Source organism: Lepeophtheirus salmonis, chromosome 5 (assembly GCF_016086655.4).
Source record: "Lepeophtheirus salmonis chromosome 5, UVic_Lsal_1.4, whole genome shotgun sequence".
NCBI lineage: Eukaryota > Metazoa > Arthropoda > Copepoda > Siphonostomatoida > Caligidae > Lepeophtheirus > Lepeophtheirus salmonis.
Window position 1 is genome coordinate 68,770,430 of NC_052135.2, and position 26,013 is coordinate 68,796,442.

The window sequence follows — 26,013 nt, forward strand, 5'->3', positions numbered from 1 at the left end:
GAGCGCCCTAGAAAAGAATATAACACTGATGGGGAACCTGTGGTTGCGGAGGATATTTGTACTATTTTAATTTCGGTGGTGACAAGATATAGAGTGTTTGAATTGAAGATCCCTAGGGGGATTGAGGGTGAATGGGAATGACCTCTGGATTGATTAGATATCATTCATCAAACGCATCAAGACATCTTCAAACTTTGCTGAAAATACTAAAACTTTTTAGTTGTTGGATTAGATATATGAATATTCTATTTTTGTAAGGCTTAATTTGGTGAAGAAATTTTAAATTATAATGTTGAATTATATTTTTGTAAATGCATTTTCACAAGAAAGTTTTAGATAATTCTAATTTTTATAAATTATTTGCTGTCTAAATAAAGATCTAAAAAATAAGTAAAAATATCCTATTATCTCCATTGCATTGTTTAACCTTTGGAAATAAGATTGTTTATCGATGTAATAACATATTTTAAATACTTTTTAGGGACCCATTTATAATCAAATAGGCATTAGAGGGGTAAATTTTTGATAGAAAAGTAAAATTTAAGTCCTTTAATTTATTGGTCCCATTTTGACATGGAATAGTTCATTATTAATTAAAAAAAACGTTTTTACGTATGAAACTTGGTTGTTTAGTCGCCCAAAATACCCTACAACAATAATATTGGTCCGTCACATTGAAACACTCTATAATGTAACAATATTTTTAATTGTCCCGGGTTTTCTGGGCCATCCTGTGTCTATGAATGTTTGATAGTAACGTTCATATTTTACTATGAGAGCTGTTTACTTGTTTGTTTCTTCAAGTTGGGATCAGGATCTTACGCCCTATTAAAGCTATGAATGTTATTATATTCATTCCCTGTAATATTTTTAATGTGGACTGTCTTTGGAGCCTACACAATCAAATTTCATACGAATGAGAATCCTTTTTTCATTAAGATTAAAAGGAAATGGTGAACTCTTTGAATGTAAGAATTAGACTGAAAATATATACCTTTAATGGCTCGTTTTATTGTATGTCAGAGCCTAATATGTATTAAGGATATGTTATTACATCGTTATGAAATCTTATTTTCACTGTGTAGACAATGAATTATAATAGTTAATTAACAATAACAATAGAAAGAATAAGATATTTTTCTTTAATTATCCTACTTTTCTTGTCGTTTCCTTAATTAATTTTTGCTATAAATATAGCCAAACTATAGAAATTTCGTGTACTTTAACTTTGAATAAATTATAATCAAAGTATTTATCATTGATATCGTTTAGTATTCAATACAGGTGTAAAGTATAATTTAAAATCTTATAGCCATTTGAAGATGTTTCATTAAGGTTGATTACAATTTGTACATTTTATGTACTAAAAATATCAACAATAAGATTCCAAGATTTTAATTATGATTAAAAATATGAGGTCAATGAAAGGGTTTTAAATATCAGACCCTAACATGTACTAAATATGTTATTGCATCACAACAAATTGACAAAGTGAAGACAAGACATTCACTCTTACATTTGCAAGGATCATATATTTGTATCTAATATAATTTAATTCACTGTCATCAAGTAGTATTCAATATAATTCAGTGATTATTCTTTCTTTTTTTTAAAGACATTTGATGATGTTTTAATCAATTATAGGCCGTTGCTGCCTGTCACGTCATTGAAACTGCTATATTAGGGGATTAACCATAGAGAATATATAAGGTCTGTAGCCATTACGGGACCATCTACCCAATCAAAACCTGACAGAATCTCACATTTTAAACACTATGAGGAAGTCAAATTTATGTCGACTAACTCAAATTATTCGGTAGTATCCTTTTTTTTGTCATATAAACATTACTTAAAGCCTGGATTTTTCACATTTAATAATCTTTTGAGTCAAAATTATCGTTTAAAATCCTATTGAGTTTTGCTGCGATACGAAACGTTAAACAGTCCCTATAGAGAGACAGTTTTTTTATTGTTATCAACTTGAGATGATGTCAGCCGTTGTAGGGGTATTTATGCAATAATAGTCCATAAAAAAATATGTTCTTTTTTTCTTGATTTTCAAATAATATATAAGTATAACAGTTGATGTGAACTTACGGGACACTAGCGCCCTCAAGCAGTTTAAACTTATGTATGGCGTCAACTTTTTTTACTTGGTTTTGTTTATTAAGTCCTGGTTTTATACGTCATATTTTAATGAATATGAATGTTTTTGTACATCTAATTTTTGGCTTAAAATAAATCCTTGCTTTCAATCAGCGTAAGTCCTCAATTTATTTTATTACTATGTGCACAGCCCAAAGATTACTACAGACTGATCCAGGGCGTTTTTTGTCGCGTATACCTAGATAAATAGCTGTTGGTAGGATCTATATCTACTGTTGAACGTATTTATTATGAAGATATATTTCCTATATTTATTGGACAGAAATACCGACTTCCTATTGGTACTTACAGTTTACAAATCCTATTAAGAATTGCAAATTAATTTGATAGGGGGCGCCTTGGTTGCCCTTTTTGAAAATATGTTTTCCTCTATCTTTTTCTTTTCTCTAAATTTTTAATTTGATGTAATATAACATAAAATAAATTTTACATGCGACAGCTGTCTGTATATGTACTCGAGTCCCAGGATTCAAGTCTATAGACTTGAATAATAAAACTCGAGTCTATAGACTTCAAAAAATATTTATTTCATTGAAGTTCTATGATTCGAGTAGTGTACAAATCTTTTTAAAAAACAAACTAACGTTTTATCTTTTTCGTATGTAAGTGATGAATTATAATATTGTAATTGTCTTGAAATGAAATATCTTTACTCCAGCAGCGAAACTTATTCTATTTGAATATAGAATAAATGGGGGGGGGGAGGGGGGTAGTACTCTATACTAAAAATGAGAGGTTATTTTAGCATTTTCATTTTTTTCGTTTGACTGATGAGTTTTTCTTTTATTTTCATCTTTGAAGGAAATTTGAAAAAAATATTTGTCAAGAGAATTTTGTAAACAAAATGACGACACACATGATTTATTGCTTTTTAGGATTTTTCATTCATTAAAAATGTAAGACCTATAGTTCTTCATTCCCCGGTAATAGTCTTTTAGCGGGATTTTGGGAAATATCTGGATCTTGTACATAAAATAATATTTATTTACATTAGAGGTTGTTTTTTTAGAGCCCAGTCCCACCGCTTTTTTAAATTCCGTAACCCAATCACACATGTAACAGAAAAATATTAAATAGAAAATGATGAAGGACCTAATTTTTGATCAAGTTTTGGGCTGTATAATTGTAAGATATAAAGCCAATCCGTTGGCTAAAAGTCGTTCACGCACATAAACAGAATCAATCACCCTTTTTAGTACAATATGAAGCATGTGAAATGTCATTTTTCCTACCAATGTTTCAAAAACACATGTTATATTTCATATACTGAAATTTTATACCGATATATTACAAACTTATATTATGAAATAGTTTTTTTTGTACCGGGGTACAACTAAATATCAGCTTATTACCTTAACTAAACGTTTATCTTAATTCTTGTGAATATAATTCACAATGTTTTGTAATACTGAAGTAAAATCCTTAAGCAAAGTTCTTCTTGTAATTCTAAACTAATATATATGTATATAGATAAGAAATTGTACTTTTGGAGTAAAAACTATAACTAATTTCCTCTTGATTTGAGCCAGTATAAAAATAAGGAAATCCTTAAGCCAAAGGCTAAATTTAAATGCAAGGGTGTCTGCAGGGGAGGTGGTCAATAGAGGGGCTGTATGTTTTTTTTATCGGTAAGGTTATAAAATTATAGCTTTCTTCAAAAAAAATTAAGTTGTAAATTTTCAAAAAAAAACAACCCTAGTCAACTTAACTTTATTTAGGCTGTTTAAAAAAAATAAATAATAGGATTTCTAGGGATTTCCACCCATGGGAAATCCTGAATTTAATTATTATATAATATAAGTTTCATTTAATGATTTATAATCCACTAAAAATCAACTTTTTTGTGATTGTTTAAAGCTTTTTATTTATTCTTAATCTATAAAAACAATTACTTAGTTTCCCAACATTTGATATTTATTAAAGAGATCCCCTCATTTAAAAATTACTCACTATTTTATAAATATATTTTTGCAGTTTGGTTACGAAATTCAAAAAGGCTATACTCACAGCCTTTAAAAGCCAACGTGCCCACTATTAGTAGCAATAATGATAGAAATAAAGAATATTAGAATTAAGACTAAATAGGTATATGGTTTAGGACTTTCTTAAAATTTAAAAACATAGATATAAATTTCACAGTATTTATTATTTACTAATAGGATCACGATATTTCCCAGAATCTGTCTCAAATATAATTTACCAGGAAATGAGAAATCATAGTTTTGTACTCTATACATAAATTGATAATTAAACACTGTGTAGATTTGATATCTGTCATCCACGTTCTGAAACAATCCAAAGTTGCAATTCTTCTACATATACTCGTATCTTATACATCGGTCACACATTCCTTAAATTGCATTATGTATTTGAGGGGTCTGAACATCCTTGAACAATAGTCATTAAATTAAGACACATGTGTGTAAAAAAAAGAAATGAAATAATGAAAATAATAATGTTTATTATAGATGTTCCAAGACACTTTAGCGTTTATATAATGCATACATAAGATGTATAATATACTGCCTAAAATATACTTGAAAAAAAGGTCAGAAATAATGTATATGTACGTTAGAGTGGGTTGAAAATCAGAATTTGAGAAATCAATGATGAGGGTATATGGAAATTTGTCATACTATAAAAACCTATTCCATGACAAATTTGAGGACAATTAAACGTGTTTTGGAGGATCCCCAATTCAGTTGAAACTTAATTTATATATATTTATATGATATTACCAATTATGGTCAGTAATTTGATTCCTGGAGAAACTTGACCATTTTTTTAAACTCTATTATCAAATGGTTTAAGTTTAGTTCTGATTAAAAAAAAATATATAGGTTTAACAAATGAAATTTTGTATTTTTTCTTAAATATTATTGTGTCAATAATTATTATAATCATCGACACCTAATAAATATTTACTCTTCATAAACATAAATAGAGTAATCTTGTTATATCATAGTCACAAAAGAAGTCCATTGTATGAAAAAGTAGACATTTATAAATTGTACTATAGGTATTGTAAAAAAAACAACTCTGAGACCCCCTCCCAATTGTGTATTTTGAACAAATTACTTTTATACTTATACACAGCTTTTTCCAATACCCCTTTTTAAATTGTTTAAAAAGTTGCTCCAAGCCTCTAAAAAACATCACACCCTAATATACATTCAAACTCATGATGAAAGAAATTCATTCATTCAGTTAGCCTACTATTCTTTTGTGCTTATATTGAATGACAAATTCATCATTCATGGCCCATAATAAGAGAGTAATCTTAGTATAACTATACAAATATAATAATGATTCAAAAATATATATTGTTCAAATTGAAAGTTTATGAGTAGTGTTGATATTTTATTCTAAATGAATAACAATAGGCTAAAATATTTCAAACTATATGAATATACCTTGCACTGTACTTTACCCCTTTCTTTTTTTGACCAAATAAGATGTACTTTGTAGAGTAGAATAGTTATGAAAGAAATGGGAAAATTAAATTAGAGCAATTTTTAGTGGATCTATTTAATTTAAAATAATTATTAGACCTTGTAATTATTCTCTCCAACTGTTGGACTATTATCTATTTAATAATAGGGATATTGAGGGCTTTCCAATAGCTAATTTGTGTACACCCAATCTTGGGAATTTAATTTGACGAAAGAGAGTCTTCTTTTATAAAATTATAGTAATTTAATATTGTATTATTGTTTATCATTATTTTGCAATGCATTAACTATTTGGATAGCACAATCGTTATTGACAAGCCAATATAAATCATACTGACAAATTAAATTACAATGGAAAAATAAAATAAGTTATTTAACAATTTTACTTTATATTCATCACCTTTTTTTTTTGTATTTAAAAAAAAACCTCGGGATATTTTTACTTTGGTAAAGTATTGCTGCAAATTAAAGCATACAATCAAATAGGACTAAAATTTATTTATTTTGCTGTGTTTTCAATGACCATACAGAGAAATATGGACTCTATGAATACAATGAGAAGGAATAGAGATGTGAAAATAGTCGAAATTTGTACGATCATATATTAAAAAATATATATACATATTGGTAACCTGCAAGATATTAGTGATTTTATTAATTATCCCTCCCTATGAGTGTAAGGAAATTAACACAAATCCCATTCCTTAATATCTAGCAAGACCATGGGCAGGAATTTCTCCGATGTCGAACTCCAATTCGTTTTTGAGTCCAATAAGGCCTTACACTTATAACTCTCCTCAAATCATCATTTTGATACTTCATCCTTCCGAGAACACTTTACTTTACACTTAGATGTTCTCTCCTCAAGCATTTTAGACGTTTTAGGTTATATTTTTTCAACTCTAGTATATTCCGGATCCTACTGATATCTTTTTCACGTTGTCAGCTGTCAATTTTTATTATAGCCCAAATGACGTCAATTTATCATTTCCCTCTTTACGTATGAAACTTTTTCTACATTTATATGAATTAATCTTGGGTAAAATTATGTATTCATGAATAAAAAAGTGTTATTAGTACTACTACTTTGTACAAATATTAATCCTGTAGTCTTCCTTCTGAAACTTGGCTTGAAAGCTTTGGTGATATCTGTTTGCAGATATGTCGTCTCTCAAAGTTAGCAGCATATACATTTATGGACGAGCGCGGGAAACTGCCCTGGAGGAAAATTGCCAGTTAGGAAAATTGCCCGTATTTTGTTCAAACCTCATGATGAATAATAGCAAACTATGAATTTGCTTAATATTATATATGACAAACATATAAACATATTTGTTGGTTCTATCCCCTCCAAGGGAGTACTTTCAACTGTGAGTAATATTATTACTCACTATAGGAGGAGGATTGGGTGTGTGTGTGTGTGGTGGGATGGTAAATAGCTTTGGGTCTCTTAAAATACGGTAGAATACTTGATGAATATTGGATGAATATCAGTTGTTTTTAAGGATTCAGGGGTATCCCCAAGTACCCCACGCAACCTGATGTCTTGGAACTATTATTTTTTTTGTATTAAAGGTGTTTTTTGGAGGTATTGGATGAATTGGTGGTGGTTTTTAGCAATCCCACATGATCCCCGGGCTAATCTTAGGGGAGAGGGGGTATTCAACCATATTTTAAGAGGACCTAAGCTAATTATCCCCCCCCCCTTACCAATCATCTCCATCCATTTCTTATAAGATTTGATTGAGTTAAAAAATTTCAAGGAAATTATTTTGCAATAATATTACCCACACTTGAAAGTACTCCCTTGGAGAATGGACCAAATAAATATATTTGGATACCTAATTATCAAATATAATATTAAATGAATTTATAATGTGTTATTATTCATAATGAAGTTTGAACTCAATTATGGATAATTTCGCTAATTGACAATTTTCTTCAGGGTAATCTTCCACGGGCAATTTTCCCCAGAACAATTTTTCCTAGTACCATAAGTTTATGTTTTTAACTTTCTGTTCAAAACTATTTCGACACTTTTCACATCTTTAATTTGTTAGTGTGAAAATTGACAACTTTTAATTGAAAATAAATTCGTTGCTTTTCTCATTTCGATTGTATATTCAACGCTGCTTAAAAGTAGTAAAGTTCATGACGTTTACCAAAGGGTATGATGTATGCACATTGCATAGTGTATTTGCAATGATCTATGATGTGCATATCTATGTATGTAATTAGGGAGTGTCCTTCATCCCCAACTGACATACCTACTAGTAAATTTATGAGTAAAAAATGTCAAATACATATTTGAATACCGCCCCCCTACGCCCCCCTAAAAGAGGTATACAAATAACTCCCCCCCATGAATGATAAACAATTTACATATTTATACCCCAAAAATTCGATTTTTGAAGCAGATTGACCTTCGGATTTGAGGCTAAGTAAAACAACAATAATATTATTGCAGTCTACTTTGTATCCACTTACAAATAATGCAATACATTTACTTTAATTTTTTGATGAGTATAAAATACTTTTAAGTAAATCTAGGAAACGTACGTTAATTAGAGCTTTGAGCCTGTCAAACAAACTTAAATTTGGGGTATTCCTCATGAAATCCCCCACAGATTTTCATCTTAACATCTCATAATCGGAAAGGATAAAAACTGCATTATAAATGACATTCAGAGCCTTAAAAAATGAATCAAATTTGGCAAACAAGATAAAACTTGATCCACGGTCAGAGGGGGAATGATGCCCCAAAACGGACTAGCATCAAAATAAGTTCGATAATTACTTTATTTCAGAAATAAGAAGACTTGAATATTTGAAATTTGGTTTAGTCTTGATCTTTTTTTTCCCGGGATCATGTTAAATACATTTTTAAAATACGGTATTCCATTAGTAAATAATAACTACTGTGAAATAGAAATATTTCTTATTATATTTTAAGAAGATTTTAAGGGAATCTTACTCATTTTTTTCAATTACCATTTTCTTCATTTTTATCATAATCATAGTGCGTAGGTTTTTTTAGAGCCTGGAGGAGTTACTTTTTTAAATTCCTTATTCCAATCAAAAATTAAATTATAAGTAAGTGATGATAGAGTTTCCTTTAGATTTTTGGGAGAAAATTTGTGCATTTTGTTTAGTAAGTCTACATCAACTACAAAAGTGACCCGTCAAAACAAAAGTAAGCTAAAATGATTTATCTAAAAATTGAGTATGGATTAGATTTATATTCTTCAATAAATTATCATCAAATTTCAATAGCAAATTATTCTTATTAAGCCTTTGGGCGGGCGTGTTGTTGCAAATATAAATCTTAATGTCGTCAAAATTGATCGTCACAATTAAAAAAAGTAGAAATTAACAGATTTTATTTGAAATGTCATATCGGTGTCAATATCAGTCTATTAAATCAAATAAAGGTTTTAAACTATAACTAATATTCTTGAGTATGTTTAGTCATCCCACAAATTTGAGTATACGGCCTATAATTAACTCAAATATGTCAATAAAATACTGGCCTGTATGTATATAGGAAGTAAATAAATAATTTTGGATTTTCGTCTTTTTCTTGATTTTTGATCTGAATGGTTTTCAAATGGATGGACTACATATTACGTTTATTTAAGATGGTGTCGCTTTTGGGTTATTATGCAATCTGTGACGTCATTTAAATTAGCAAATATATCTTTGAATGCAAAATTGTTTTTATAAAGAGGTAAAAAAAAAATTACTTTCACAACTTGCAAAAGGAATTAATTATACTTAATATTATTAAAAAAATCTCTGAATTTTTTACGGATGGATGATTAAGATAAATAAATATACGTAAATAGACACTGCCTTCATTTTTAAATCTTTCGTTCCGGTAATTCAATATTATATCATGTATACATTGAGTCTACTATAATGACAGATAAAGGTCGTATTTTTAAGAGTTAAATAGTTAATTCTTTTTTGTTTGCATAAAATGATTAATATCTATATTAAAATCATATAGTAATATATTATTGAATACATTCAATGCTACTAAAAAAATAAGTCTGGTTTGATGAAAAAGATAATATTTGATCCATAAGGTCAAATTTAAAGGGTAAAGGTCCATAATACGCCATAATATCATTTTCAGGTATTTGAGATACTGGTAGTTGCATAAATATGTGGACTATTTGTGGCAAATAAGTAAATGTGTAATAAAATTCGTATGACGTATTTTTTTTGAGAATTATATAATAGAGAATTTATTCTGGTATAAAATTTAATATAATTACTGAATATAACCACCCTCAGCTGCTATGCCACCCTCCAAGGGCCCGCGGAAGGCTTTGCCCACATTGATGATGTAATGGTCTTCCATGGCTGCTCATTGACGCTGGCCTTCAATGAGTGCAAATTCGGATGGCGTGTAGCACAGGTCTTCTTCCCAATTTGTCACCACACACTGTAGTCAAGGGTATTCAAATCAGGTGATTGAGGTGGCCAAATGTTTTTGTTCCAAAATGGCATGTTGGCAGCGAGCCAATCTTGAGTCATTCCAGAGGTATGGGCAGGTCTTTCAGATCTTTTCCCTCCTTGAAAAGCTTCTGGACCTTGAACACAGTAGTCCTGGATAGTCCAGTGTCCTTGATTATCTCCTTGACAGACCTACCGGCGCGGAGGAGAGTGGCAACCATATGACGTTTGCCCTCGTCATTCATCGTAAACGACTTTGTTTAATGCGAGTAAGAAAAACAAAAACAAAGCCAAAAGATTTACCGAATTACTTGTGTGGAATTTTTTATTTCTGGTCACAGAACCTCGAGATACAAGCGTTTAAAAATTAGTCTGCGTATTTATGCAACTACCGGTAGATGAAGAATAATATTTCATACTTTTTTTTTTTTTCCAAAAATGCAAATTTTGTAGTAAAAATAATGAAAAACCATTAAAATATTTGCACGTTATACGCGGTACAAAGCAGGTAAATGTGGTGCATCAACTTAAAAACAATATTGACTAAAGAAAACGAAAAACATATTTCACTTCATAAATATTTACAGCCCAATGTTTCATAGGCATATTTGAGTCAATTATAGGCTTAGTATTCAAATATATAGATGAGTTAAGATACCCAAGAATATAAACTATGTTTAGAACCTATATTTTATTTAGGATACAAATATTGGCCCCAATATGGCCTTTCATACGAAATTTATCAATTTATAATCCTTTAATTGTAGTAACCTTGTAGCTTATACATTTTCCGACAGCTGCAATGGGAATAATTTGTTTGTACAAATTGACGATAGTTCGTAGAAGAATGCGTATGTAATCCACTCTCAATTATGATAACTATCATTCTAGCTTACTTTTATGCTGATGGACCACATATTTATTTATTTGCATTTTTGGCGCTAAAATACTCATAACATGAGGAAAATTAGAGCAATATTGTTATAATATTGCTTGAAGATATACTTTTATATAGTTAATTATAATTAATGATTAAATAAAAATCATATATCTCAATAATTTTAAAAGGAACAAGAAACAGTCAGTATGGATTTTCAAATCAAAATACATCCATAAAAAATAATTTTTTGTGACATTTGAGAAGTATTTTCTTATTCAAAGGAATAAAATGCAAAATTAAAATATCATATTGATATTCAATTCCCAACTTTTGTCGTTACGGTATACATTTATGTTTGTGCTACAATATTATTGATAAACAATATGTCCCATGAAACAATATACAATTTCTGTAATTTGAGCAATAGTTTAAACTATGACTTAGATAGATACATTTTAAAGATGAAAAAAAAATGTTTTTTTTTAAAGATTTCATTTTGAAGTTTGTTTAATTTAATTTTACTTCATTTAAAGTAAAAATTGCGATATTTTATCCATGAAAAAAAAAAAAAAACTTGAATAAGGCTTACATATAAGTATATCCTCAAGGTGAAACAAAACAAAAAGTTGTCTTTTAACTTAAAGAAAAAAAAATTATGGAAAGTATTATTTCAAAAAGAAAAATAATGAGATAAAAATAGAAAGACAGTTTTTCAGGCACTTATATGTATATGCCTATATTTGGATATATGTAAATATGGGCTGTAGTGATGGATTTAAAAAAACAAAAAAGAAGAAGATTAGTGTTGTTCTCTATATAGTGATACCGGGGGATTTACACTGTTCAACTGATATTTTTATCGGTACGTGTAACTCCACTACAGCCGATCACGTAACCCCTCAAATTTCGGAACCTCATCTCAAATGAAATTATTCTTTATGAAACAAAGCAAAAATTATAAATTTTCTTATATTAAAAACGTTATCAAATTTTTGAGCTAGCCTCCCCCTAATCATGAATTAGGTAGACGTCATCTATTAAAGTGTATAGGGGTAAATAAAATAAAATCTAAGCACATGTGATAATTTTGTAAAAATAGCTGATAATCGGAAGAACGTTTTTACGTTATAAATCCGCTATCATTATTATGTCATTCTTGAGGAGAGAATATCTAAGTATAAAGGAACTACTAGTGAAAGACTACTGATGATTTATTTGGAGTTATAAGGGTAAGTCTGTGCTTAGAATCATATTATAATTGAGGATCGACGTTGGAGTAATTTAAACCTTATTTCAACTGTTAGGATGATCATGTTTTTGGTTTTTTTCCTTTTACATACCACGAGGTAATATTTTATACAACTCTATAAGTACATGTCATTTTCCATTATCAATATTTTTAATCGTAAAAGTATAGAAAGTACGGAAATACCGATACCCATATAAAAACCGGAACTGGTGCGGAAAAAAGGGTAGGCATCAATTGAGCAAATTGAATGGAAAAATAAAATAAATATGAACGTCATTTGTTGAAAATGAAATTTAGGTTAAAAAATATATCCAGAAAATAATAGAATAAGACGCAATTTTCCACAAAAACACCGTATCCAACTTTGCGCTGATTTGAGTCTAACCTACATATGTCATTCACAGGAAAATATTTCAGCAATCTATATATGGACAGATAATAAATCGGCAGTCATTAAAACTTAATTGGATAACATTTAAGAACTCTTTTAAAGCAATTGTGTTATTCTTTCTGCAACGGTATAATATTCATAATATTTCATAATAATAATATGTAAAAAAAAAAATAGAAAAAAAGAAAGCTTTTTAAAAAGGGAAATAGTTTTAGCTTTTATTCTAATAAATTTAATTTCCGTTAAATTAATAAATTTGATAATCAACAAACAATCTATTTAATCTCTATTTATGTAATTGATCAGGGCTTTACTTCACTAACATAAAAAAATACATTGTATTTTGTTGTCAACTGTCGATTTTACTGTTTCTTTTCTTCTTATCAGAGTACTCAACCATGTTTGGTTGAATTTGAATTACCTCTTATTCTGCTTAAACAATTATTTATGAAGAATTCAATAGTTGGAAGAATTGGATAGCTATTATCTGAATTTTGGTCCCTTTTTCTATGCCTTTTTGATGGAAAGGCTACAAGATACAATATAATTAATAAACATTCTTCAAATTACCAGGTTTTCCGTTTGATTTCTTTTTACACACTGGCAGATCTTATGTATAAAACTCTATAATTGCATATCTAGGTATTGGCTTTAAATAAAAAAAAAAGTATCAAAAAGTTTATTTAAGTGTTTTATAAAATAATATACATAACCTCAAAGTTAATAGAAATACAAGGTTAAACCATCATGTAATTGGACTTGCTAGAATTTTCAATTTGATGTATCCTACCGACTGCTGGGCAGGACAGGCAGATTTTGACAAAATATGCAACCACTCATTGTCTATGACGTCACTATTGCTAGAATTTTCAATTTAATGTATCGCACCGACTGTTGTGTAAGAAAAATAGATTTTCAGAAAATTAGCAACCACTAATACACTATGACGTCAATGTTAAAGAGCGTGATCGAAGTCAAACATCAATTGTACACGCGTTATGTTATAACCTTGTATTTCCATTAACCTTGACCTAATCTAAACGCATCAAAGAATTGTTTGTACATCGTTGCTATCCTGAAGAGTGTTTTTTGATCTATTAGAGCTGAACTATAATTATTATTTAGTTCTTGAAGAGAAAACTTCTAAAGATAAAGTTAAGAGGCGTCTGTAAGGAGGATTTAATTATCGCTCTGAAAGAAGACAAATTTGTTCAATCTATGCTTCTTGAGCAAAAATTTTAATGCTCATGACTGACGGATATTGACACTGGTGATTTGTGAAAGAGTTATTAGAAAAGTTCCTCTAAGACTACAGGTAAAATTGAGAATATAAAATACAGTAATCCCATAAAATGTCCTCCTAGATACAGAGTTGGGTTTGTCTTTAATTCCTTCATCATGCAGTTGGTCCAAGCTAATTTAATGAAACGTAATGAGAGCTTAGCTTTTCTTCCCGCAAACGTTATTTAAATTGTACTGGTTACCAAGGTTTTTTTAACATACTGATAGATTAGATATATTTTGTACAACTCTAAAAATTACTCTCCTTCTATCTGCAGACACCTTTTGACATGACAAACAATACTTGTTGTATACATTCTCCAAACAAACATAAGTATTATTACAAGAACAGAGTACTTGCCTAACTATCTACTTTCTTTAAAGAAAGGAAGGGGGGGGGAGGGAACGGAGTTATTCTAAATAAACTTAAATTTAATATATTAAAATATCTGCTTTCAAGGTCTATATATATCATGTATTCCATATATATTAAACATTCTCTGCAAACTCCATTTTTTACTCTTTCTACCTCCCTCAACGTTTTAAAAGTGTAGACAAAATTATTTATGCGGTAAAATTTTATAGAATATTACATCCTCAAATAAATATTGCACTTTTATTGCAATGAGCTTTTCTGTTCTAACTTCTTGATAAAAACATATTTGATTTAATTAACACGAAAATAGTCATCAGCAAAAATCAAGGAAAAAAGAAATATGATGTCCAACATACATATATGTATAGAGTAGACATTTTTGTAAGAAAAAAAAAATGAGAAGGTGGGAGGGAGACATATGGTACACTTGTCCTGGGCGGAAAAAATCATCTTTACTGCGATAAAGTGGAGCCCCATGTACATTTAAAATAGTCTTCGTGCAGGGAACAATATTCTAATTAAATTTAAATTCCAATTGATTTATTTCATTATGCATTTTTTTAAAACAATTTACATCGAAGATAACCGATAATTGTTCTAACATCCCCACGATTGATTAAATAAGAAACAAAATAGAAAATAAATAGAGCGAGCACACGCATAACAACCGTTTTTCCTTTTCTATTTTCTAAACTTAGCTCATTCTTTAGAAAAATATAAACTCTAATCAAATATATATATATACAGGCCAATATATCATGAACATAGTTAGCTGAATTATAGGCTTTGATTTCAAATTTCTGCTATAATTTGAGATATACAAGAGGGTTAACAATAATTTAGTAACATTATTTCTTTTATAGGACTTAATTGAGCTCAAATATGTCTTTTTAAATAAAAACAGTTAATATATAGTTATTTCATTTGGACGATAAAGTTTTGCTAATTTAAGCACCTTCAAAGGATTGATTATAATAATTGGTTGATGTAAATTGATGATAATTCGTCGGAGAGTAATCTAGACTCAGTTGAGAGAAAAAAGTTCTCATTTGGTTTAGTGTTGATGCTAAGATATACATGGTTGGGTAGCAACACTTTGACTGTTAATTAATGTTAATTTTTCATTAATGTAGGAAGGTTTATTGATTTTTTTTCAACATTATGGCTCATCTATCCTTTGTGTATTAACGAACTTTAAGACATATTTCGTGATCACGATTGAGCAAAGAGCCAAAAGAAAGGGCAACTCAGATCTCTTGGATGCTAAACTTGAGGTGGTGAGGATTGTGGGCATTGTGAAGTGTTCCAAGAGCCTAGTTTTTAAGGTAGCCAAGATGAAGAATGATGGGAAATACCTATCAAGGAAAACAGGAAGTAGGGGCGAAAATTTAATAATATATCAAATTAAAATAAATTATTTTTTGGATTCTGGTCCAAAGAGATGTGGCCCCTTCCTCGCGGGATTTGAACCAGGTGGACTTTGTTATGTGGAACACCATAGAGAAGGAAACCAACAAAACTCCACATCCAAATGCAGACTCACTGAAGCTGCAACAGTGGCTGCGTGGAACGACTTTTCTAAGGAGTTTGTCATCAATTCCTGCATGGACTTTTGGTGACTTGTGTACCCTGTGATTGATGCTGAAGGTGTCCATATTCGTTGACTAAGTTTGCAAATACCTTGCTTACAAGTTGCGTTGAAACTGTTATTATTTAAAATATTTAAAAAAAAAAAGTATTTCTAATGCACCCTTTTGAGTCCACGTTTTACTGACCAACCCTGCATAGAATTAGCTATTAGCTGTATAACTTTTTTTTGTGTGTGTAAACTTTGTATACGTAATAATATATATTCAATGGAACTTTCCCAAAAAGTAAACTCATTGAAAAGAATCCACCCAAACCATAAAAGCAATACTCAACAAAGACACAAAAACAATTTAGTGTAAAAGTTGTTAATAAATGATTATTTTATTGGTGTTCTATAAAATACTGTAATTAATGATAAAAGTTGGGAAAATGCTGAGCATAGTCTCAAACTTCCTTCATGAATCATTCATAACTATTAGTTTAAAAAAAAAAACAATCTGATGTATTATTATAAATCCAAATCCTTGAATATTTTTATAAAAACTCCAAAGAGCCTTCATATTACTTTTGAGCACATTTAAAACCAATATTATTAAGGCTTTTCAAGAGTTCAGTATACTAAAATAACTTTCAAGTCAGGAGTCTTAGCTATCGAGTCCAAGTCAAGTGTCGAGTCTTGAATTATGAGGTAAAGTCCATAGTACTTATACTTTTTTTGAGTTCCGTATAAAATATGTAGCTATCGAGTCCAACTCAAGTCGCAAGTCTCGAATCCCAGACCCTACCCTCTGTTAATTATTTGAAAAATACTTTTGTTCATCAATGGCACCAACTAATATTAATTGAGGCTAATGTGAACATAAATTGGTTCATTACACGTAATTTTATGTTATATGCTCGAGTCTCGAGTTTTTACTCACAACTCCATCATAGTCCTTCAATATTTTAATCGAGTCACGTTTGAGTCCTCAGATATCTTTTGAGTTTATTTCAAATCCAAAATTCTAATATTGGGTCCATAGTCCTAAGGGGTTTCTTGTGTTAGTGTGATAAAAAGGCTTTGGAGTTCAAGTCCCGTGTCGAGTCTTTCATTTTGAGACCAATCGCAAGTCTCAATTTCAAATCCCTACATCTGTTAATTGTTATATAAACTATATTTGTTTACCAATGGCACACATTATGTATAATGAGTCGTGAAATGAAGGGACATTTTCATTAAATGAGGCTCTAATATCCTTTAGATAAAAGAGGAATAACTAAGGATAATTGATTCTAATAACATAAATTCTGATATTCCATGTAATATAATGGTACAATTCGGGGAAGGGGGAAATAAAAAAAAATAAAAACAGACTTAAAACCCACTAAATTATATTACATTATGCATAATTTATTATCATACCCATAATATATGTGGGCATGTTCGTTCATTTATTTAAATTAAGTGGTGTGTAGTATATTATGTACATTGTACACGTGCGGGGGAAACTGCCTTGGGCAAAATTGCAAGGGAGAAAATTGCCAAGAAGGAAAATTGTCAGTTAGGAAAATTACCTGCGAGAAAATTGCCCTTATTTTGCTCAAACTTCATAATGAACAATAATACATTATAAATTCGCTTAATATTATTTATGAGAAATATCTAAACATATTTCTATGTTCCATCCCCCAAAGGGAGTGCCCTGGATCCTTAAAAACCACTGCCAATATATCCAAGGAACCCCTCTAATACCCAAAAACAGCTTCAAACCTTTGGGTTGGGAGTGGAAGTCTTGGTAGTTTTAAAAACCAAGTGTCATGGGCCGAATCAACAATCTGCATGTCTCAAATTCACTAAAAAAAATTAAAATCTTATAGGTTATGTTAGTTCAATGTATACTTATGTAAAATTAAAATGATTAAAATAATATTTTATTTACCGTTGACTCATAGGATTAGATAAATTATTTCCAACAGAAATCATTTAGATACTCTAACCTTTCCAAAAAGAAAAACAAAAAAGTAATTTAAAAATGAGTGCACTCAATACAAAATTAAAGAAATAAGGATGATTCATATGACTACTCAAATACAAATAATGTTATTTGCATGTCACGTAGCATCCATAAAAAAAAAAAAGAGTTAAATGGCGTAAAAACACAGAAAAATGCAGGTTTTAAATTGCAAACCATGTATTTAAACTTTTTAGTTTTTTTTTTGGGTGTTTTGGATGAATTGATGGTGGTTTTTAGTAATCCCATACGACCCCTGGGCCAATCCGAGGGGTGGAGGGTATTCAACCATATTTGAAGAGGCTCTAAATTATTTATACCCCCTCTCCTTACCAATCCTCTCAATTCATTTCATCATGAAGTTTGAGCCAAATGCGGCCAATTTTTCTAACTGACAATTTTCTCCAGGACAATCTTCCTTGGGCAATTTTCCTCAGAGCAGTTTTCTTAATACCCATGGTACAAATTATTGTTTATAGTACCGGGGTATTGACACAATTTAAACAGCACGATATACCATTAGTATTAGTAACGGTACATTACGAGATAATAATATTTGACTCATCTCCCCCATCCTAAGAAAAACAAAAAATTATGAGCTGGGGAATATATTAAAATTGTGTTTTTAAAAACAACGTCATCTAATTTCTGAGAAGGACTGAGGCCTCCACCAACAATACTGTGAACACTTCAGTAGGTATATCTCCTTAAAGCCCCTGGTATTCTATAATTTTGTCACACATCAAATTTCCTCTTTGACATTGTCAGGGAAGGTTTAAATTCAATGATCGCAACCTTTTAAGGATACGGAAATAACTTGGTTATTCGAAGTAACCAAGGGATCACAATTATTTGAGTTATTCACACGGTAAGCACTTTGACTGATTTTGAAAGGAGATGGAAGGTCCAATTATGGGTAATATACTTCGGGTCCAAGTATATGGAAGACACTTTTTTGATAAAAAAGAAAGATTGAAAAGCACGCACAATTTTTTAACGTAATAAATATATGATAAAACAACACTATACGTGGTTGATCTTATCTAGATCTACACATTTTTTTGAGGATATTTTTTTTACAAAAAAAATCTGAAAATAGTACTCGGCACAAGTTTTATTTAAGATATGAGCATTCAGCTCTACTAAATTGCCTCAGTACGAGGCCTAAATCCCTTGCAGACTTTGATTATGTAGTCGGACTCGAGCTTGGTCCACTCCTTCTTGATTGGAGCCTTTAGAGACTGGATACACTTCGGAGGAGTAGCACACACTCTCTTCCACACACTTCTAGATAGAGTAGTCCAAGGGTTGCACTTATGGAAGGGAGGGTGGCCACATGTTGAGGTACCAAAAGAACAGAAAATTGCCTCTCAGGAAAATTCCCCCGAACTTTTCTGTGTCCCAAGGTAGCACTTTTTTTATCCAGAGAAGTTCAAAGTAAGCATCTGTATTGAGCCGCTTCTTCCTCTCCACAGAAATGGGAGGGTAGACCCTACAACTCCCAAGACCATGGTTCCGGAGGGACTTTTTATCTTGAAGACATGTCTTACTGAAGCTGAGACATGGTTTGGATGTTTGGTTGTGACGTAGAGGATGTTCTGTACATTCACAGTGGCATCCACGGTGAAATTGTTTTCATCAGAAAAGAACAAAACTATAACCGAATTTTTGTTGGCATAGAAAAAATTTAGAATCTTCTTTGCTCTTTCCAACAGTCTCAGCCTCCTCTCTTCAAAGATAAGATGTTTTGTTGCCCTTATTCGTGATTTTGCACAAATCTGTATTTCAACAGTGGTGTGGGTTGAGTGTCCCATACGGCTCTTGAGCACACAACTTATTTATCTTCTTTTTCGCCAGAGTAACATACCTATATTTTATATTAAATAATTCAGGGAGTTGAAGTACATATTTTCACTCCAACAACCAAAGCACATTTTAAATCCCAAAGTCTCATAATTTTGAAAGAGAGTGGAGTTGATTATTGAAGATTATAATTTACAAAGTTATTATGTATATTTTGTCTTTACACATATTACGTGTAGATGGATGATAGACGCGCTAACCCATTTATACGCAGTCTCCAAATTCAAGATAAGATAAAACAACAAAATACGGATTGTCTTTAAGAAAGTTTCAATGCATAACACATGGATGTTTTAGGGCATCAATTATGCATGTAACAGGAGGATGTAGGTATACTTAGAGGATTGTATGTTTACATACCTACATTACTTTGTAATACTTTATTTTATTTTCTAATGGCTGCCTGTAAGTAAATAAATTAACCTGCTTTTAAATATTATGTACTTTTATTTTGTTGAGCAAATTATACTTATTATTTCCACAAAAATAAACAGACGAAATAGGAAAAAGTACTATTAAAAATTGTTAACTTGTTTCAAAAACTATGAACAAACCATCAATCATACTTTCATTTATCTCTCTAACCATTACATTTTATTTTTTTAAAACTTCATTTTCTTGGATTCATACCCCTACTATATGGTTATAGGTATCTATATATTTCTATATCTATTACTTCGATGTCGTTCCTCAGTTCTACTTTTCAATTCAATAGGGACTTATCCATAATATAATTCCCAAAAAAATATGCGGTCTTACTCTCTCCGTCTTTATTTTTCAATGATCTTATCATTATATTTTTCTTTTTAAAGGAGATAACTTCTAAGTATAAAGTAATAGCCAGTGTGTGTGCTCTTGAAAGAAGTAGAGTAAGACTGATAATTCTTTAAGGATTTATATCTTTAAGTCTAGTTGGACTTAGAGTCGAATAAAGGATCGAAAACGGACTGACCATATCCTTACTTTATGCAAAGTAGTATGTGTGATTATTTCCTTCTTTTTACATCCTCTCACAGCTGATTTTATGAAACTTTATGACAAATTAATGATACTGATCATCTGCTTTAAGAAGTTGCTTTTTCAGTACATGAAACTTCATCAAAAATTAGCTCCTAATTCTGAAACATTATTCTAATTGTCACGGTCACCATGTAAATTTTCGATTATATAGATATATATATATTATAACTAGAAAATGCTTGTGATTTACAAATCGATCTATACCTATCTAAGTACATTGATACATCAATCAATTATTTCTTATTGATAGCAACCATAAAAAATGTTTAATATACCCATAAGCATTAAATAATTTAGGCTTTTAATTTAATTGATCGACTACATCGTTTTACCTTCATTTCATAATACATTATAATTAATAATTCATTGAACATTCTAATACGAATTTACCTATTTCCCATATCAACACAAAATGAAGCTAAAGGGATTTATTGCAAAATTGAGCCTGTATTATATGTATGTTTTTCGACAATTTCCCTCAATTTCTACCGACAAATTATTCTAATAAATGTTTTGATGAAGAAAAAAAATCATTGCTCCAATAAAATAATTAAAAATTGATAGATTTATATTGAAAGGGGACCAAATTAAATGTAATAAATCGAATAAAGTCTTATATAAACTCATTTTAGAAATTTAAATAATAAAAAAAATGATTTTCTGTCAAATAGAGATTAAAATTGACTAAAATAGGCCAACTGTTTAATATATGATGTTAAAAAAAATTGGACATTAAATTTTTTCTTAATTCTTGTTCAAAACTAAATATAAACGCCTAGGATGGTGACACGTTAAAATAAGTAGCTGTTTGACAAGGTTTGACTGTATAAGAATGAAACATTATTATCACTTCTACATATTTTTATTTTGTGCAATTTTTATGGAAAACTTTTGAATTAAAAGTTGGTTATTCAACAATTTTCTACAGCTTTTATTGAATATGTCCCCCTCCATTCTGAATGATGGCTTCAATACGGGGACGAACAGAAGCACAGGCGGCCTTAATGAAGTCCGTGCATAAGTTGATCCACCTCTCTGTGACCACGGCCTTCAGGGTATCGACATTCGGCTGATAAGATTTGTTTGTATTGCCCTCCGAGACACACTGCACAGCGAAGACCAAAGGGTTCACGTCGGATTAGGACAGAAACCAGAAGTCTGCCGGCCAGAAGGCAGCCATGTCTCCCTGCAAAAATGCTGCACCTTCTTGGACGTGTGTACCGGGGTACTGTCTTTGGTACACACATAGTTGTCCCTAGCGAAACTGCTCTTCAACTATGACAAGACATGATACCTGAGGACCTTGTAGTAGACATCTGTGGTGATTTTCTCGTTGGCTTTGAAGAAGTAGGGGGCATCTTGCTCCCGTCGGACGCCACGACGCTGAGGACCATGATCTGAGCTGTTTGGTTCTGAGGGTTATCTCGACCTGATCTCTTGATTCAGTCTAGAAGCGATAATTTCTCCTGTCCAGATCGGCATCCACTAATAAGATCTTCTTGTCGAAGATCGACTCGTGCGCCTCTACTGTTTTGCTTGTTGCTAGAAAATTTTTGATTGCAAAAAAACAAAGCAAACATCAAATTATAGCTTTTTGTTACTTCTTTTGAATGGCACTAAGTACAAAATTGTCAGACTTTTAGAACTAAGGCTAGACGGCCTCAAAGAAGATTCAAATTTTTGATTCATCAACTTGTAGATATTAATCTCGTTGCATCACATTTCATCCAGTTTAGTTTTGTTTCCACCGTCTCTTCAGTGTAATACAAAATTCATAAATAACTAATCAATTTCGTTAAGTCCTGCCTAATGAAATGAACCCTTATACACCAGAACAGATGATTCGAAATACAAAGGTTTTTACATTTTTGTATGGAACTATATAAATATATCATATCCAGAGAAGGGTAGGGGGTTCAAAAAATTTACAAAATCGTCGAGAGTTGTACCATCATGCAGCAAAATATTACCATTCCCTGAATGGTAATATTATTTGATGTATGAAAATATTTATTATTTGTAAATTCAAAATGTATTTGGGGTGCTAGAAAAATAAATTAAAAAGCAATCAATTTTTTAGTCCATATATGTTCCACCACAAACTATATACTGGAATACCATATTGCAGATAATAATTTTTTTTGGCTTGCTTATGTGAAATTTGTTATTGATATTTGAAATTTTTTTAAGTATAAAAAAATTGTAAAAAAAGGTCAACTGAAAATTTGTGAAAGACGTTACATTTACCTTTTCTCAGTTTCAGGACAAAAAAAAAAAATACAGGAGGAATGAGGACTAAAATTTTGGAACTTTTAGTCAGATCTCATTTATGTATGACCCCTATCACTAAAAAATCTAATGAAAATGAAAATTTTGCACCCGAAAAATCTGGACTCTACTAGGGATAACTATAACCTAAATGTATTCAAAACGCCCTTTTGTAAATATATTAGAGTATAGTTAGAATACACATGAGCATATAAACTGTGTAGCTTTATTCCTCCACGTCATTTCTTCTCCTCATTTCTCTCGGTCATCCTGGATCTCTCCTATTAGAAAATAGTAGTCTTTATAGTGCTAAACAGAACATTGTACAATATGTAACTATTAACTGAGATAGTTAGAAATCTATACAATGTTTTCAAACTATAATGACTATTTAAAAAAATACATTTTTGATAAAAAATTATTTATATTTGCATATTGGCAAATCTAATACTTAGGTAAATGTATGTATAATGTGCCAAGGTATGTCATTGACATTATATCTAATAATGAATATGCCCATGTAAATTTCCAATTCTAATTTTAATTTACTGTTACTATAGAGATTTATAAAATATGACCTAGAACGCGTGCAATTGTAGTTGCAGCCTGAAAGGTGTTTTTTATTTTCCAAATCATTTTTCAGTAGTCTTCACTTCTAAAAGTAATTATTGTGTGTTTGTCTATGAAAACAGAGATTAATCTGTAGGATTGGTAAGGAGTTATAATTAGGCATGGGCATTTCGTAGAGTGCAAGGAAATGGGAGGAGTAAGATTTGTGGCATATCTGAATCCAGACCTTTGCTATCATCAGCTGCTTGTTATATGATTTTAAAAGGATAAGATGTACTACTACTTTAAAGAGGAGAGCGATCAACATTTAAAATAACATTGATGCATGAAAAGTATCGTAAAATTTTAATTTTACATAGATATAATTATTGTATTAAGGATTAAAAAAAATAAAATACATCAAAATTAAGCAGAAATTCATCATTCAGAGTGGAATGATTGATTAAAGAATAAGCAAATATAGTGAAAGGAACGGTGGTTCATCCGTATTTTCCTTTTTAGAATCTAAAAAATCATTTTTTTTTACGTTTTTCCTTCGGTAGTTATAAATGTAGGTCCTTGTTGGACTCAGAGTAGAATTGTACGATCGACATCGGAGTAATTGCTGCTTAGGTCTGGCCATGCTAGATATGGTATTTTTTCATTTGTCACTCAGCTGCCTGTAGCTCATTTAATGAAACGTCTTAATTTCTGCTTCTCCTAAACATTCTTCAAAAGTGTCAGGGGCCCACGTTCATTTTCTTGTTTTTTACGTCTTTCCAGGCATATTTTGTACAATTCTAATTGTTAACAATATTACTAGTATAAGTTGGATTACATATACATTCAATTATCTATTTTTTTAAATCATCCCTGTAATAAAACTTTTAAAGTGTACTTATTTCGGAAAAGTAAATATCCAACATAAATACTGTATATATCGGGGAGGTAAACTCATTTACATATATATATATTTTGGGGCATTTGCTTTCTTTAAGTACATACCTACATATTTAAAAAAACAAAACAAGTTGGAATGTCGTACATACATCTACAACCCAAAGGATTATGCCTATTTCAAAACTTACATACTCGTATACTTATAAACTGCGTACAAGTTGAAAATTGTACATATATGTAGTTTGTACGATTTTCAATATCTACGTCCCATTTATTATTTATATTTAAATCAATTTCTTCCGATTTTTTAATTATAATAAATAAATTATACTTTTCGGCCCATTTTGTTGCTTTAAATACTCCTTGTCCTTTTTTTCATATAGATAAGTGGACAACTTTTTCACATGTAAAATAATTTTGTTTCTAACAGCCTCCTAGGGCTCACTCGGATATAAAGTGGTATTCATTAGATATTTAGTTTTTCATTCTTGATTTAATAAAAAAATTGGTTTATTGTTAAAAAATAAGTTACATTTCTATTTTCAGGGGTGTATTGCAAAAATAGGGCAATTTGTATATTTACATGGTTGCCAATAGCTCAACCAAGTATGTGCTTTCCAAATTTCAGACTGTTCAGTTCGATTTTATTCAAGTTTACCCAGAAGAACAGGACTTTGATATATATATACTTTCATACCAGTATCAACTGATTCTAGTTGATTAGCTATAGTTCGCATGGACGGAAAAATAAAGTTAAAAACTCTGATCAAATAAAACGATTTGTCAGGTAATCAGTTAAACTATGTTAAAAATGCATCTATCATAAGAATACTAAAGCATCAGCTCATTAGAAAGTTAATGTCATGATCTCAAAAAAAAGATTGACATTTTCCAAATAATTTTGTAATCTTTTGATTAATTATACCTATAAAATAGTTATTATATTATGGAGACGTCAAATTCTTACCACAAAATTCTCCTTGACTTTTTTAAATTCAGCTGAAGTGTAAATCACATCCTTTACGACATTTGCAATGGACTTGTCCGTTTTATCCATGAGGTCCACCATTTTTTCAGCTCTTGCGTCGTAGACATCCTTAATAAAAGCGTAGTTTTCTTGCCAAAAAGTCATAGTTCAATCGTTTGGAGGGTAGAGATTATTATCAAAAAATAAGTTAATATTCTAATAATTATAAATTTAACTATAATTATTTTTGTTCACGTCAAAATAAACTGAATATGTACAATGTACTAAGGAGACAATTGGGATTGAGGTTGTTTCCTCTAATATTTATTACATAGTATGTGCGTATAGGTGGTGTTGCTTATTGTCGGGCAGGCTAAAAATAATTAAGCTGCTTTCTTGTAACTTTTCACCTAGAATATTTTGTGTTTAAGTTATGATGAAGCCATTAACTTTTTCAAAATTACGGTCAGGAGAGGGTGTGAAGATATTAATCATGATATTAAGAGGTATTGTCTGAGCAACAAACATAAAAACAATTACAATAATAAAGGGAGGAGGAAGCAAGATTAAGAAGATTTCTGTCTTTTATTACAAATACAAAGTTCAGAG

The 26,013-nt window shown here is 30.4% G+C and overlaps 1 protein-coding gene across 1 annotated transcript in view; it reads right to left on the bottom strand.

Moving 5' to 3' along the window:
* Positions 1-25,750, bottom strand: part of LOC121118027 (muscle-specific protein 300 kDa) — a 63,711-nt gene extending 37,961 nt beyond the window's left edge. The window contains exon 1 of the mRNA XM_040712561.2: positions 25,405-25,750. Coding sequence (XP_040568495.1) covers positions 25,405-25,569 — 165 coding nt within the window. The 5' untranslated portion in view covers positions 25,570-25,750. The remainder of the gene's footprint in view (positions 1-25,404) is intronic.
* Between the last annotated feature and the right edge of the window lie 263 nt (positions 25,751-26,013).